Source organism: Plectropomus leopardus, chromosome 15 (assembly GCF_026936395.1).
Source record: "Plectropomus leopardus strain MGB_pleo_1.0 chromosome 15, ASM2693639v1, whole genome shotgun sequence".
NCBI lineage: Eukaryota > Metazoa > Chordata > Actinopteri > Perciformes > Serranidae > Plectropomus > Plectropomus leopardus.
The window spans coordinates 4,133,600-4,151,686 of NC_142190.1; the positions used below are offsets into that span (position 1 = coordinate 4,133,600).

Consider the following 18,087-nt stretch of genomic DNA (forward strand, 5'->3'; position numbering starts at 1 on the left):
ATCTTAACATGGCCTAAAGCTCTTTGTTGTGTAGAAGTAGTTGAAAAAAAGAATCTGCATATTTCAAGTTGCACAAAACAGAAATGCTCTGGAAAGCACCACAAACTTACACTCCCTGTACATTAATTAATTGCATTTAATTGAAGTTCTGATGTTAATAGGAAAACTGAAGCTGAAATATCTCAGAGAACAAATGCTGTACTTATCATGAGTCAATGTTTGTACTTTAGTTGCCCTTTTTTTTTTTGCAAGTCAGTGCACATTTTATAAAGATGTGGACATGACCACCTATAATCGGCTGCACCGAAAAGGAAATTGTCTACCAGCACAACCCAAATATAATCACATTCCCCGCAGTGACTGATGTATTTACCGATGCCCCCACTCAGTGAACTCACAGTTGCGACACAGATCCAGAGGTGTTTGTGGAGCTTCATTTTGTGTATGCAGTGGAAACATTCAGCCTAATTAGAAGCAGTCTTACCTGTAGTAAACCTGACCTCTCTGGACACCAAGCGGATGTCTACGATGGAGAACTGAGGTAACTCTAACTTGTCAACGCCCGTCACAGCGCTGTCCCCTCCTTGCCAGAAGAATTTGATGTCATCTGTGGTATATCCATCTGCATCAAGGTCAGGGCAAATTTAGGAGGAAAGGAGAAAGGGCAAAATAAAACACATGGAGTGTTAGTGTGGTGAAGAAACAACCGTTAAAGATGACCATGTTTCCAAAAATATGGATAATGAGTGTTGTGTCACTTTGACAAATCAAACCCTTATTTTTATACTTTTCAAGAGATAGGGGAAAAAAGGTCTAGTGAAAAATGAAATAAGATGGGGAAAAATTACATTACTACTGCTACTACATTACAACAACAACAACAACAACAACAACAACAACAATAATAATAATAATAATAATAATACTGGATCATTATTTTTTCAGGTTGTTTCCTAGTTATTGTTTTTTTTTATATTTTGTTTGTTTTTTGGTTTTCACTAATTGTCAGGCAATTCTCTTGTTCTTTTTATACTAATTTTCACACATTTTTAGGTAATTTTAGGTGAAATTTATTTCATCACAGCTTAATCAGATATATCTTAAAGATGCATTGGAGTCAAATGGTGAAAGTAAAAGGGTTTTAAGGAAATGTTTTCTCCAGTAGAGACCACGCAGCACCAAAGACCGCACTAAAACTAAAGTGAATAACATTTCTACCTAAGACTTTAATCTTTTTGTCCCCTCGCCCTGCAATCCACTGTCCAGACTCCTATGGAGCTATATCACTGCATGCATTACCTGCTGCATGAATATTTATTAACATGTGTCACTTGCTATGGCGCTCCCACACATTCTTAACTGGCAGCGCAATTGAAAGTGACCACAGCAGTAGATTTATGTCAATAGGCCAGAATGCATTCACTGCGGAGCAATTTCTCAGTCCGGGAAGTGTTACTACATTTCACATTCTACTACCCCACGTCCAGACCTGGATGGCATTAAACTCACTAAGGGACCAGGATTCATTACCATTAAATCTCCCTCTGAGGTTATAGGGTAAGGAAATGTGACATTGTCCATGAAATTGAAACAACTGCCTGCCTAATCAATCAAACTGATGGTTAACGTGCATGACTCCCACTATAATGCTCAGCTTTCCACGAGCACAAACAGCAGATATTCTTGCAACTTTTTAATTTGTTGCATATCCATATTTCATTGCCTATTGATGTCCCTGCGGGTAAACACTCTGCACTTTTATCTTGAACAACGAGAACCGCAAATATCTGCCGTATTGAACAAAAGATTGATGGAGTGGTCGATGAAAATGATCGAGCAAATACAATTTTTAATTACACCACAGGCACATTTTTCTCCTGGATATTGACTTATCTAAATTAAAGAATTTGAAACAGAAAAAAAATACATGGAACGTCAATTAAATGATATCATGTAAAGGATGCATTTCCTCCCATATATGTACAAATACTTGATAATTTCACAGGTGCAAATGACTGCACTCCTTTAAATAGTTAAGCTGTACAATCCCATTTTCCACATAATTTTCATCAAATCAAGATATTCAAGGGTGGTTAATGGTGTAAAGACCAGTTTACAGGTGATAAAGAGGACTGCTTAACCTGGAAAAAGAGCTGGATCATAACTCCAGTGCAAGCTTGTTGTACATTATACGTATAAACATGATTAATACATTCTAAAAAATAAACACACCTTGTCATCTGATACCCCATCCCCAACTGTCTGATATCCCATCCCAATCTGATACCCCATCCCCAAATGGTGCGTTCAGCGGGGACGGTGAGATGTGCTGCTAATGTGAAGCAAACTGCAGACTAATGAGCAAAGAAAATGCCAAAAATCAGGGGTGGAGAGGCCATGGCCAAATTTCTGGCCCAAAAAGGTGTGAAGAAACATCAGGTTTGACAGGTGAAGCAGAACGTGGCAAATGTAGAGAGCTTGGCAGACGAGCAAATCTTTTAAAGCAAGAGTGACGACACTTATCACATGGAAGTGACGGACCAAAGGTATCCATTGCTTTCTTGTCATGAAGGTGTTCATCCTTTAAATAATAAGCAAATTTGCTTAATATCTTTTAAAAACAAGGGTAAAGGGCAATGAGCAATAAAGGAAGAAATGACCTCAAAATTTGCAAGGAATGACTAAAATGTGCAGGAAAATTACCTGAAAATTGATAATACAACAAAATATAAAAGAAAAAAAAAATGCCAAGCTGTCTTTCGGACAAAAATTTAACCATTTGAAAAAAGGATAATGAGCTGGGAAAAATGTTTAAAAAATCATAATAATTTTGTCACATAATCTTAAATATGTAAATATGATAATTATAAATATATTTTTTCTCTAGCTTTTATTTTTTAAACTTTTAACAAAAATAATTTTCTAAATTTACTCATTTCTTGCACTTCATGGAACATTTCCCACCAAACTGCTAATTGCTCTTTTTCCCCATGTTTTTGAAAAACAAACAAACAAATTGCACCAATTTGCTCAATGTTGAAAGGTTTTAATACTCATCACAGGTGTCTAAAAAATTATGTATCTCCTAGTTTTAAAGTGTTAAATGTATTTCTTGTTGCTCTCCCCTAGTTCTCTACAAGAAACCAAATAAGCTTATTTCCAAAAATGTCTCAAAACTATTCCTGTAAGGACAATGGTAGATAATGATAAATTACTGGATTTCAGAACAAACACTTCGATACTGTCTCATTGAACCAAACATCTGGATATTTACATACTGACCACATCCTAAATAAATCATTCCTCATTAATCTGCTGCTAATTGACACTTAACCAATACCTAATTATTATGTCCTTGTTCTTACATGTGTGTCTCTTACGTGTCTCGTGTGCAAATTATTTTTCACAGTGATAATTTTGGATGCTGGGGGGTGTTTATTCAGACACTGCGTGACTAATTGAATTTAGGGGTTAAAGAGCGACACTGAGGTTAAAGTAAGGTCCCTGATATTAATGTCATCATTCGGCCGTCACCGCTCCACAGATCCAGTGGTGGCCCTGTCCATCTGTCACACTGAGGGAGCAGTAATCAATGCACATCAACAAGCACTGTGATTTCTTCACTATTTCTCTGAGCACTCATCAGCTGCAGAGGTCAAAAATCTGATAAATGGCACAGATATTTCACTCGTGACTCTGTTCAATTATCTCACACAAAAATGTTTACCAAAAAAAAAGGGAGGAAGGCCCCATAATTACTCTTATTTTTTAGGTTTAATATAATTTCGCAGCTTTCCAGTAGAGTTCCTTGTGTATTCAAACCAAAATAAATATTCTGTGAAATAATAGCAGAAGTGTTGCAGCAACAATGCTGCCAGTGTGAACACCGCAAGCGTGCAAGACGCAGCAATTTGGCAAAGTTGCTGTCACGCACTGCTCCTGCATGCGGTGTGTACTGGGTGCAAAGGTCTTTGTGGATTGTAATACTCACAGCTTTCAATTTCCAGGGTGCAGTTCTGTTCGTCAAGAGGGTACCTCCTCAAGTCCATCATGCAAGCAGCAGTGGTGGTTATTCTAAGAGAAAGACACACAGAAACAGAACACATTATAAAGACGTGGAAACACAAGCAGCTGTACACAATGATTTCCTACAAATGGAGGTAAAAGGTTAAAACGGGGGTCATGGAGTGTGTCAGATTAATGTTGCACAATATGATGAACCACCAGAATTTCCACCAATTACTCAAGTTGCACTTTCAGAGTAATTATTTTGTGGCTGTTTGTTAAAAGTGCCCCAGCAGTTCAATAATTCACAGCTAGCTTTGAAACTTATTCCATTGGGAAAATATTTTGCCAATATCTTCGTGGTTTTAATGTATGTAACCGTGAACATGTTCACTCTGCCGGTGCACGTGGGGAAAACCATTGCTCTCTTGCTGTATATTAAAAGGGATAGTTTGATTTGCAGAGAATTTTCCACTGTATTTTTCCCGCCTTTTCCAGTGACTCTTAAATATGATTTATTCTTTATGTTTCTGCGAGTAGTCTGCAGAGGGATGTCCTTTTATATGGATCACTAACTGCCCGGCATCTGCAATTTTGTCAATGCACATTATTTATTGCTCCTTCCAAGGTATGCATTTCTGCCAGGTAGCTCTGGAAAATATGTATGCATTGCAGTTTATTAATATCAATAAATCCAGCAGCCCCGGAAAAAACAGCTTTGGCTACAAATTACACATGTAGGGGGCTTTGGCATTTAACTGAGATATTTACCGGTGCAGCACATTTTAGTAATTACATTTCTGCTTCTCATACCGGCCGCTATGTGTTCATCATGCTAGCTTTCATTCGCTTACTGCCCTCCTGCGTAAATGAAATAGAAAAAATTAATTTTCAGCTCATCATCTTGGTGTCAGACGCCACCAGCGCGTCCTTGTGTGAACGTGCTGGTGGCTTCAGACATGATGCGAGTAATGTGAAGTTTTATCCTTTAAAGCACATTTGGGTGGTTTTACACTGATGCAGAAAGAAAATGTACACAACCATGTACAGTACCTGGAATTAGTAATACAGCAGATAATAAGCTGTTTGCATTGTAAATATACTGCTTGAACACAGAGTTTGTAAATTGGTCATGGTGGGGTGAACAGAGTGCTGTCGGCAGGTAATTGGAAAACAAAATATGTTCTGCTAAAGCTGATTGGGGCAGATTAACGCATGTGAGGCCTCTGGGTCGGTGCTAGCAGGAGGCAGCAGAAGGGTAAAGAAAATAATACATAAACAAAATGTGTGACAGGTATATATTTATTATTCACAATGACACTGAGCGTCATTCTGCTGCACAAGCATTAGGCTGCTCAAACTGCATTCTGTTCCTCCCGACTGCGCTGCTGCACCTCCCCGCTGCCTCACAGTGCTCCGAGTGTACAGCACGGATACTACTGACACACACTGCGAGGAGATAACATCATGCCTAATTACAGAGATAGGAAAGGTCACTTGGCTATCATGATTTTATGTGAATAAAGTTAAAAGAGGAGGCTTTTCCATAATGTATCTCCTCAGAGCGGTGGACATCATTTTAATACAAATAAATTATGAGCTACCATACACAGGGAACAAAGGAAAAATGAAATCTCTTAAGTAAAATAACCAAAAGTATATTCAGCTATCAATCGATCCATTTGTTCAGTAAGAAGCTGCTTGAAAAAAAATTGTTTTAAAGGCCTATAAAGGAAACCCATTTTCAGGTTTATAAGGTTTCTGCTTCAACATGTATACATGTTTTAACCCCCCAAAAAGAACAGGAAAATTACATAAAATAGTAAAAAACAAACAAACAAAAGAACAGGAAAATTACATAAAATAGTAAAAAACAAACAAACAAAAGAACAGGAAATGAACTTAAAAAGTGCTAAAAGTGTTATAATAATTCTGTAACATAATTTAAATATGTAATTATGATGATTACAAATATAGTTTTTCCTAGACTTTTTTTATTTATTTCATTTTGTATTAGCTATTTTCTAAATCTACTTATTTATTGCAATTTGTGAACCATTTCTGAATAAGTTACTCATGATCTTTTTGCCCTCATGCTTTTGAAAGAAATCACACCAAAATTCACACAGAATTCAAAGGTTTAAATACCAATTAAAGAAAAGTGATATCGCTCCAGGTTTCAAAGGGTTAAGGATCAACAATCCCTGAATTTTCCTGATAAAGCTTTGAAGGGACACCTGAATTCACCCTCTGTCTAAAAAGCTCTATTTTAAAGCTTATGTTTTTTAGGCCTCCTCCTGGAAATACCCAGTCTGCTCAACAGTTCAGTTTTCCATATCCGCGCTCTCAGTGTCTTTGCATCGTAATGTCAGCCGGGTAATGCATGTGACAGGGCATAGCACTCTTAAAAATCACAAAAAAAAAACCTCCTTAACCAAAATTGTTACCACTAGACATATTCCAGCACGAATATGATCCGAAAATGAGGAAAATTCACAACACTAACAACCAAGATTATTACCCAATGTTAGCATGTAACTACATGCAGTGCACTTGCAGCCTGGAAATTATTGCATATAGCGGCACTTTCACCCTTTAAAATTCACCAATAAAAGCTTCTAAACACAACCGGATGCTAACATCAGGGAAGTCATGCAATCCTTCCCTGACGTAAGCATGCAGCTACATAATGAACTGTACTTTTAGCTGGGGAATGACTGCATAAAGTGGCACTTTCTCCTATTAAAAACACCAATTAACACTTTTTATCATGAGAGGATATAATCTAGCAGGAATGTGATCCAAAACTGGAGAAATATTAACAACATTGTCAACCAAGATGACATGTTTTCGGAACATTAACATGTAGCTACAAGTAGCAGTGTACTTGCAAGTCAGGCAAACGATTGTGCATAGCTGCACTCTTTAATACATCACCAAATAAATGAATAAATGAAAGAAAAGAAAAGAAAAGATAATGGAAAAAAAAATCAAAAGTTACGTCTTACTGTATGAAAATGAAAAAAACTCTAAAATATGGTGAAACTAAAATGTGCTGCTCGAAACCCAAAGCGGCAGCGAGGCCTTGTGTCCTCCATGATCATAAACAGGAAGACATATCCTGTCAAGACAGAGTTATTGTTCTTAAAAGACAATACCCCTGGTAGCACAGCGAGGCAGTGAAACCCTGGCAGCAGCAGCAGCAGCAGCTCCGAGTAATGGACAGAAATGAATTCTTTACCCCTCGGCGGAGAGGAAAAAAAAACGAATAAAATTGACTTTATATGTGACAGTTAACAAGTCAGGAGAGAATCATCATTGAGTAGGCACAAGTTGGGACGGCTCACAGCGAGGGCCTGGGATTTGGAAATGTCAGCAGATGTAGGTCAGCAACTTACAGTCCCACCAGAGACGGTCAGCAGCAGCAGCCTCAGACCTGAGCAGGCACTGCAGTCCCACACTCAGCAGTCTGTTTACTTTGTAGATTTCAACATGATATGCAAGATTGGTCGTATTGTGTTTTTTTTTTTCACAAAAAAGTGTGAGATGACTGCACAGACCAAAAAATTATAGAGTTTGAGAACCATTTAGCCTCATGCAAGAAACCATATACGAACAAATTTACTCTTAATTTTGTTTGTATCCACAATTTAATTCTTATTTAGTTACTAACCACTGATTTTTGGGAGTCACCAGTTTGTCTATTTTTATTATTATCTTACGTTGGAGAACTATTTTATGACTGATCAGCTTGTTTTCACAAGCCACAAATTGTTGTCCAACACAAGGAAAAAAAAGTTTAACATTTGAGAAACTTTAAAAAAAATGTATCATTATCAAATTTAGATGATGTATTCAATGATGTCAGTTACTGTGTGTACTCCTGCTGACCAGTGCTGGAATGTAACTAAGTACATTTACTCGAGTTCAAGTCTGAGGTTACTTTTATTGACTTGAGTATTTTATTCTCATGCAACTTTCTCCTCCGCTCCACTTTAGAGGGAAAAATGTTACATTTTATATTCTACTACTTTAATAATTACTTTACAAAATACGATTTTTGCCCACATACCATATGAAAAAACACAAGTGCAGCTAAAACAATTAGTTAAATAAGCAGAAAATGAATTGGCAACAATTTTTCTAAATGTAAAGTCATTTTTCATGCAAAAAACATGTCATGGTTTCAGCTTCTCATACCATTCATTTAAGGACTTGCTGCATTTCCTTTTAATTATTTAAATTATTTGATTTATCAAATTTATTAAACACCTTTTTGTATGCATACTTTTACTTTTAATACTTTGATACATTCATAAGTTTTTTTTAAATTTTATTTTATTTAACTATACGCCAATTTCACTACTGCAGAAGTTCTTCTTACTGCCTTTTTTGTGTCATGTCTCCAATGTTGGGCTTGTGCCAAAGTCTTTGCACATGACACCAAACCTGCTGTTACTGAGTGTTTTGGGGGCGTTACCTGTGCTAATATGTGACTTGTGATCAAGTGGGATTCAGCATTGAGCTCAGCTGTGTTAAAGTAGATTTGGATGGTTAAGACTGTTTGGTGCATCTGGAGTTGACTTCTCTTATATCTTCCCTAGCATAAAATATAAGAGAGATTTAAGATAATACTGATGCATGAGGTCCAATGTTGCAAATGTAACAACTAAAATGTAACTGCAAATGCAAAACAAACTAAGATCTTACTTGTGGTTGTAGCATTCAAGGCCGTAAAAACTTTCAATTCACAATAAAAGGTGTATTCCACTTGTTTCTACAGGCCATTCTTGGCTTTTCAGACCACATTTTGTGCCAGCAGTACGTGACGACTAAAAGCAGTCTGGAGGTGGATCCCAGAGGCTCAGCACTACAGACAGGGAGGCTTTTAAATATATGAGCAATAGTTTTGACACCTACACAGTCTACTCCTGCATCCCTCTCTGTGAGGCGGCTTGCTTACCAAAGAAGATCATAGTACTACACCGTGGTTTCATAAACAGACGAACACGAGAGAGCAGATTCACAGGAATGGGAAGAGAGAAATCACCATCTGGCGATCGCTCAACGAAGCCCTCAGTGCTCTGAGGACCCAGTGCACTATCAAACAGGATCGTCAGTCGGCTAACGATGATTCAGCCTCTCAACTCACTGGCAAGTTTAGAAAAAAAAGCTGCTCTATCATGCACACAGGGCTGGACACTTTCTACTGACACCGACTTCTTTTATTGATGTTTCGAATGACTTTGTTTGTTTGCAACACCCAAAATGCTCTCCTGCACCACTCAGCAGTCCTCAGACCCGGCCTCCTCCCTCCTCTTCACATAAAAATAAAGCACACAGTTAAAGTCTTGCTACAGTATATCTCAAATATACAACAATTTAAGCAAGGATTTCAAAAGCAAAAGGACAAGACTGGGGAAGATTTTATATGAATTTTGGACCTACAGGCTCACCATCATTTATCCATATTTGAATATAAATATATGTATGTCCTGGTGCAATCTAAAAAAATGAATGTAATCTGCTATATTTAATTGAAAGTACAGAAAATGCACCTTTCAATGCTTAACATGAGATCACTGGAAAAACAAAGTGGACACAGTTGTGTACTTGAAATAAATACAATAAATAGAGGGAGGTGATCAACACAAATGAGCAGAGCAGGGATTAAAATCACAAGGAATGGAGGTAAATAATGCTTTCAAAATAAAAGACAAACAGCAGTATCAGCACATTTCACAGTGAGTGGATAGGTGAGAGCGCAGTCCTGGGTGCAGTAGTGTGTGTAATGTGATTGTCCACAGTTTGCATTCTACTTAAGAGTAGCAAGGAGGGGCATGGATTCAAACAGGCGTTCTTTACAAGAAAATACATTTAAGACAACAAAAACCCAAAGTGGTCAGACTTGAGAGGCATTCAAATGACTTGAAATGAGAACATCTATTGTTGAAGTTACATCTATTGTTCTCGGAAGAAAGAAATGTCCACACAACCCTTGGGCAAAGTCAAACATTTTCACAAAGTGATTTAATTGCATGCTTACAGGAAGCTCGTAAAGGTCCTTAAATCACCATGGCATGTAGATTATGCACTGCTTCTAATTACTGTACATGGATTAAAAAAAAAAAAGGTCTGGAGGACACATTCAAGGGCTTGATGCCATCTGCTTTTTACCATTACTGCAGTGGGTGACGGTAACAGTAAACCCCTGTGCAGTATGCTTGAAGATGAGATGTTAGAGGATGCTACTGTCCCCAGCAACAGTCTTCACTTTCTGTTTAATGCAGGCACAAAGCCAGCAGAGGTGCAAATGCAGGTGTAATGCTATTTTCTTCTGGCACAGGTCCATGCTATTATGCTTGTGCCTGCTTGGTACTTTAGTGGCTCCAAAGGAACCTGGATGTGCTGAGGTACGTGCGCCGAGCAGAGCAGCTGGGAATGTTTATTCAGATCAGGTGGCGCAGTGTCATTTTGGCACCAAACGGCATGAAATTGATCCTGTTTCCACCTGCTTTTATTTGGTGGAGGCACACGTATGTTAAGTTCTTCCATCTAGTGCACTTTTAAAACAATCAAAGATATGTTAGATTAATTGATTAATGCCAAATTAGCATTTACACAAATGGGTCACTCTTACTCATTGATTATCTACGACTGCTTGTAGGACGTATGAGGTCCATCTGTTTCAGTGCAGTCAATCTCTGTAGCCATTAAACAGCAGGAGAAGGGAGAAGACAGAAGGTGATTTGATTGGCTTATATTGAAGCACGCCGCAATGGGACCTGCTGACGTATTTTTTTCTAACAAATGATTTATGCTGCTCCAGACCCTTCAGGTGGCACCATGCTGCTCCAGAATTGCACCTGTACATTGCCCAACCCATCTGCCAGAAGAAAAAAAATGTTGGCATTGTAAATTTCTGCAAACCAAAGATACCTTACTTCAAAAAACAGCTGAGTCTCCAAAAAAACTCCACGTTTGGGAATTAAAAAACAGCTGGAAAACAGTGATGGGTCGTAAAAGAACATTCACCTTTTGACGACAAAAAAGCCACTGGAACATCAGTTGCTAAATAGCCACTGAAAAAACATTGGTCTCTCTCTATAAAAAAATTTAAATAATAATAATAATAATAACAACTCCATGATTCAGAGCTAAAAAGCAACTTAAAAAACAAGAAGATCCCCATGTTTGGGGGCATAAAAGCTGCTGGAGTAACAGCCATAGGACACTAAAAAACACCCGCATTCAGACACTCAAAAGCTCCTGGAAAAAAAGTGACGGGTTGCAAAAAAACCCACCCATATTTGTGAGTTAAAGAGCTGCTAGAAAAACAGACAAGTCTCTAGAAAAACTTCACAAAAGACAGGGGAAAAAACAGTGACAGGTCTAAAAAAAACCTCCCACGTTTGGGGGCAATAAAGTTGCAGGAATAGCAGTTATGCGTTGCTGAAAAAAACATGTTTGGTAGCCAAAAAGCTGCTGGAAAAACAGCCACGAGTCTCTGCAAAAGCTACCATGATCACAAGCTTAAAAGCTGCTGGAAAAACAACCTGAGTCTCAAAAAAAAAAAAAAAAAAAAACTCCACATTTGGGACCTAAAAAGCAGCTGTAAAAGCAGCAATGGGTGGCAGTTTAACAGCCATGTTAAGAAGATAAAAAGACCACTGGAATATCAGCAATGGGTTGCTATAAACCCACTCACATTCAGGAGCTAAAAAGCCACAAGATAAACAGGCGAGGGCAAAAAAGCTGCTGTAATTACAGTCATAGGTCGCTAAAAAACACCCATGTTCAGGAGCTTAAAAGCCACTGGAATAACTGCAGAGACTCTAAAACAATCTTTACGTGTAGGAGCTAAAAAGCAGCTGAAAAAAAAGTGGGACGCAAAAAGACACCACTGGAATGAATGTCATACGTTGTGAATAAACACCCAGATTCTGGAGCTATGAAGCTGCTAGAAAAACAGCCATAGGCCACAAAAGAAATATACCTTTTGGAGGAAAAATTTTGCTGGAAAAAAAGGGATGGGTCGCTGACGAACACCCATGTTCATGAGCTAAAAAGCCACTGGAAAAACAGCCAAGAGTCTCAAAAAAGTCCACATTTGCAAACTACAAAACAGCTAGAAAAAACAGAGATGAGTTGTATAGAATATAGAAACACCCATAAAAGTCGCTGGAATAACAGCCATGAGTCGTGAAAAAACACCCATGTTCTAGAGCTAAAAAGCTGCTGTAAAAACAGCCAACCAACAACCAAGTAAAAAACAGCTGTTTTTGCTGTGTGAGTCTTGAACAGTAGTTTATAGCTTGGCAGGTGTGTCGCCCAGGTGTCACTCCATTTCTCATTTCCTCCACTTCCTGATGACTGAGACAGCTCACAAACGATGTCAGAAAAGTATGAAACAAACAAATATAACATAACTGCGGTTTGCAAAAGCGTACAATGGCAACATTTTCTTCCAGTGACTGAGCTGACGTTTCCAGGCTCACGTGCAATTGTCACAGAGGGTAAAGAATAAACCTTAAAAGATTCATCTAGTCGGCAGGCATTTGCTACGTGGTCTTCAGCAGCAGTGAGATTGCATTTTTTACAAAGCTGATACCTTGTGAAGAGTCATAAAAGGAAAAAGAAAAAAAAAACTTTTTCCATCAAATCTCCTTTTGTGTCAGCACCAATTCAGTAATTCAGAGTTTCTGAATACTGATTATTGCATTAATAATTCATTACTTCATATGATCTACACCTTGTCACTGCCATTTTCTTTTATTCATGGAACAAAACACGTTCCCGGCGTCTTCGCTTCCGTCAAACTGCTTTATTTTAATGACTTGTGTTAAGAAAAGCAGCAATCCGTTCTGAGCTCGAGCAAACCTCTGGAAGCTTTCGTACTTTTAGCCGTCCCCAAGGGGTTTAGGATGGGTCCCTGTGTGCACATTTACTGTTGACTGAATTGTCTGGTTTGTCACAGTGATCTGGGACATTTAGGTGGCGAGTATTTTGAACCTTTTTTTAGCCTTTCTGGAACAATGAATCTTGGATTTAATGTACCCTTCTCCTTCCCAAACATTGTTATTGTTTGTCCTGAGTCACACTCAGAACTTTGTAGACTGCTTACTTATAAATAAAGCTTTAAAGTCTGTTTTTCTCGCCAAAAATAAATCTGTCATGATTCTGCCACAGGACCAAATACTAGCGGCGGTGATCTTGTTTTTCTGGTGCCACATGTGAGTTTATCAAAATGTTCACTCGCTGTATTACTGTCACATGACAGAGAGAAATGATAAAGGCTGCAGTTATCTAATTAAAAGTCTTAAAATGCTTCTCATCCGTCAATTAAGTGCTGCTGTTTTTTCCGGTCTAACATTTAATGAAGTGTTTTCATCATGCTCTAGATTTCTAAATGCTGTGCCATCTGTCCATTTTCTGTACGCGCTGCTGCTGTTAAAGGTCATGGAGGGGTAAAGCCTGTCCCAGCACGAATATATATTTTTCCTGTATATACATATTTTCTTCTAAGGCTTCATCTTATAGCATTATTAAATCTTTCCAAAAAAACAAACAACAAAAAAAGAAAAACAATCCAGCCCTTCTATAGCGCACCACCTTACATCTCTGGTAACTTCCAGTATGAAAAGGGAGAGAATAAACCTGGTTTTGCAGCCTGTTTTGCTGCTGCCAGCTAAAGTGCTCTCACTCAATACTCAATTAATTTCAGAAATTGTTGTCATATCATCATTTTTGAAAAATGCAACTTTTACCAGAAGTTCAGGTTCAGGTTTTTTTAAAATTCTGATGTAACTAGAGACAGTCTCCAGCGTTCTTACCTCAGCCCGTATAGGACAGTGCCGTCTGGGTGCAGTCGGATCATCCGGTTCTTCACCGTCACACCATGAAGAAAGGACTTCTTGTCATTAAGGAAGTAGGTGTCAGGGAGCCACAGCTGGTCTGCTACACGGTTGTCCAGAGTAAGGTTAAGCTTCAGCTCTCCGTAGGCCAAACGCTTATCTCGCCAGCTCTGCTGGAAATACATTGTGATGGTGTAGTCCTGCGGAGGAAGAAAAACGTATTTCAAGTCACAGATAAAAAATCTGTTGCACACATGGTCATTAGGAACAACTTATCAAAAAAGTCTTTTCTGTTTATTTTTTTTTATTGTTGGAGTGACCTCTGCTGCAAAAGACAACCACAGTAATGAGTCCTAAAACCCAGAAATCCAAAGACTTTTTAGCACCTTCAGCTCCCTCATCTTGAAGTCAATTTTTTTTTCAACGTGCATTTGGTTAGAAGCCTGTAATAAGATCTGCACTTAACACAAGCCTAGGAGATTTTCACATTTTGTTCTACGACATAAAATATGTCTGTAAACACCCCGCTGTGAACTTTGAAGCTTGAATGTGTCTTAAAATGAATGTGAATGTGGTCGCTAACAAGTGGCTAAATGAGAATACAGAACGTCATCACAGCGAGCCGCACCAAACACGGCTTTACAGCCTCATTGTGGTGGCGATGATAAATCATGTGACCACAGTGTAGTTTGGTAACAGCCTAATATTTGCTTTTTATTTGTGGTAATTGCATTTAGACCTCAAAAATCCAAAAAGTGGCGTTCAATTGTGAAGATCATCTTGCTGAACAAAATGTAGAAACTTTTGTTAGAAACTTTTGATAAAGCTACATCAATTAAAAAACAAATCTGCCATTAGGCCACTTCATATTTATGCTCTCAAATCATGCTTCACTGTTTCACACAATCAGAAATACTTAACTGCTCAGCATTTGTAAAACAGAACATAAGCAGCAAACCAATAAATACAGCCGTGCTAGTACTGCTTTTCGGTGCTGTATCAAACTGGGAAAGTGCTTGAGCGGAGATATAATGTCTGCCTGCTAATGCATCATTACCTCTCTGGTCGGAGTAATGTAGTCTACAGTCAGATGTATGATAGATACACACTGGCTCTATTTTCAACCTACACAGTCGAGTGACTTTAAATATTGTGTGCCATTTATCCCCGATCATTTTTAACCGTTAAAACGGCACTCGTCATGTTAACACAGCTGGTGTCCCTTACATCCTGTTTGTAATTAATGATGCAAAGTATTGAAAAGTAACCTTTATTATTAAGAGAATAAACACATAAGTCTATACGAGCACTCAGCCATACTACTGAAAAAAGAGTCAACCCTCTCACGGTGGTGGAATAAAAAAAAGTACATTTACTCAAATTCTGTACTCAGGAACAAATCTGAGGTACTTACACTTAACTCTAGTATTTCATTTTCATGCAACTTTATACTTTTACTACTTTTCACAGGGAAATATTGCACTTTTTACTCCTCTATATTCATCTGAGAGCTTTGGTTACTTTACAAATTAAGTTTTTTTTTCTGTAAAAAACATAAGAAGGGTTTATAAATATGATGTTTGGTTATAAATTAAATTATCAAACAGTTTATACAAGTGCAGCTGAATTAATTTGTTAATTAATCAATTAGCCAACTGAAAAAAAACTGAAAATAAAAATAAATATTTTGATAACATTTAAGACTTTCTCTAATTTCTTTTTGTATAATTCTGCATTATGTTTAATACTTTAAGGACATTTTCCTGACTATACTGACTTACTTCTACTTAAGTGACATTTTTAAAGCAGGACTTTGAATTGTAACAGATTATTTTCATTGTTCAGTATTAGTACTTTTACTTCAATAAAGGAACTGTATACTTATTCCACCACTGCCCTTTCAATTACACCTGTCATTAAAAATAAGCAATTTCGAATGCAGACTTGAGGAAAAAAGCAACCTTAGCAAAGCAACCAAATTGGTTTAACAGAAAACACGGACAACAAACTTTAATTGGACATGTGACTGTCCATAAAAAAAGCAAGCAGCAATATTGCACAATTTTAAGATTTTCTTTTGAAAAAGAGTATCAGTAGTAAAACTGCACTGTAGAATTTAACTAATTTTTTTATATAAATACTGGAAATAATTTCTTTTTTTAATTCAACAAGCAGAAAGACAGCTGATTGGAAGAAGTGAGTACACTCTAATGTTTATTTTTCGTGAGACATAGTATTGTGATATTCAGCATTATCATAAGTTACATATTTTCCCCATTTTGTGTGCTTTTTCTCAAATCCATTAAAGTTTCCGTCTCGTCTTTTGTTAAATTCCACACGCACACTATGTGTTGTCACAAGCAAGTGAGCCAAATAAACAAACAAAAGAAAGGCCGCGAGGGTGAAAGAAAACAACAAAACAACGGAAAAGCTGCCTCACCATCAGGAGTCACGCTGAATGAAATAAAGAGAGCGTGAGAAGACAGAATGATGTCACTTAGACGCCGGCCACATGGCCGTCTTCACAACTCAGCCTGCATTCATAACTGCTCTCAAGTCTGTGCCAGAACCAAACAGTGTGCTGTCTGTTAGTGGAAGAATTACACTTCAACTCAATTATCAATAATCGAGAAAACATCGACAAAAAAAACCCACCTACTCCATTTTAATGTTTCACATGTAAGCATGGTGTCATAGGTCAAATAAACAAACAACCAAACAGTCAGACTGTAGCCTTAAATCTGTGGCAAAACCCCCCCCAAACAAAACAAAAAACACCAACTTCTTGCCAAAAAGTCAGGTTATGTATTAAGAATAGTATAGCGGTTGACAAATGTGTCAGTCAAAGGACTTTCCCCCAGAAAACTGGGGTTTGTGTCCCATGTAGGTCAAGTTTGGCTTAATATTTTCTAGACTCAGCTGACTTATTATTTTGAGTTTTTAGGATGCATAAAGCACCTGAATGCACATAAAGTTTAGCAGAATAGCTAAATAGACCTTTTCATGTTAATATTATAAAGATGGTGCTTGAGCACTCAGGAAGGAAGACAGAAATTCTATGTTTTTTTCTTGATATATTATCCCCCAACCTCCGGCTTCACAGTTGTTTTTATTATGAATTTGAATAATATTTATTTATTATTCTTATTGTTATTGTTATTGCTAGTTGCTGTTAGTAATTATTATTATTATCTATTTATTTATTTTATTTATGAATAATTAAAAAAAAAATTTAACCTAGAATTGCCCTGGCACAGTCCTTCCGTAGTGGAAGGATGTGTTAAATCATTTCCCAGAACCACAGACTTTCTGTAGTGGTATCCCTGATCTGGTTTGGTCAATCTGTCCAACAATTACAACTGGCATCGTTTGTGGGTGGGAAGCCAGATAGGGATCATGTATTTGATGATACACTGATAACTCTCTCTGGCTGGTTGTTTGCATGGAGGTGTGTGGAAACTGAGGATGAACTGGATACATTTTGGCAAAAATAAAGTCAAAGGTATTTGTCACTTACCATGTTTACTTCTGAGATGGAGTCGATGCTCGCTATGTTGATGCTCATTCCTACGATGACTGGAGGACCTGAGGGAACAAGGAAAAACCAAAGTCAGTGAAAAAGTACTCAAGGATAACAATTTATTTTATTTTGTTATATTATTATTATTTTTTTTCCTTTCAAGACTTTCTCAACTCTGTATGATAACTTTAGCTGCACACTCAAGTCACATCAGATTCTTCATAATCATAGTGGTAAACTTTTACAACTCAGAAGAGGTTTTACCCCACACATCGGATTTCAATATTCCAAGTTAAAAGTGCAACATCAGATAGAAGATTTTTTGCATTATGCATTAGTTGCATATGTTGCACGACACTGATGAAAAATTTAAATCTTTTTGCTGCTCGGAGACTGTACGTAGAACAGAAAGTAAAGATCAGTTACTCTCATCTTATGCTTATGAAACATCGCTGGGAAAGCGCACTCATCCATCCTAATTTCTCAGCTTAGCAACGCATGTAAGGGAACAGGAAGAGCAGACTGTGCCTCATTTACATGATTACAGTACATGCTGTAGACATGTAAACAGCTATGCACATCATCTCCCTTACATGTACAGATAACACTTAGCCCACTTTAATATTTACACAACCTAAGGTTTACAAGGACTATCCATTCATGTACCCACAGTCACTGTGGCCAAGGGAAAGTGACTTCATACTGTGT

General features: G+C 37.6%; 1 protein-coding gene across 2 annotated transcripts in view; it reads right to left on the reverse strand.

Moving 5' to 3' along the window:
- gabrb4 (gamma-aminobutyric acid type A receptor subunit beta4) overlaps positions 1-18,087 on the reverse strand; it is a 68,660-nt gene that overhangs the window by 12,940 nt on the left and 37,633 nt on the right. For both annotated transcript variants that reach the window (XM_088088387.1, XM_042499096.2), the window contains exons 3-6: positions 17,377-17,444; positions 13,839-14,059; positions 3,992-4,074; positions 485-622 (exon numbers count right to left, since the gene is read on the reverse strand). In XM_088088387.1, coding sequence (XP_087944513.1) covers positions 485-622; positions 3,992-4,074; positions 13,839-14,059; positions 17,377-17,444 — 510 coding nt within the window. The remainder of the gene's footprint in view (positions 1-484; positions 623-3,991; positions 4,075-13,838; positions 14,060-17,376; positions 17,445-18,087) is intronic.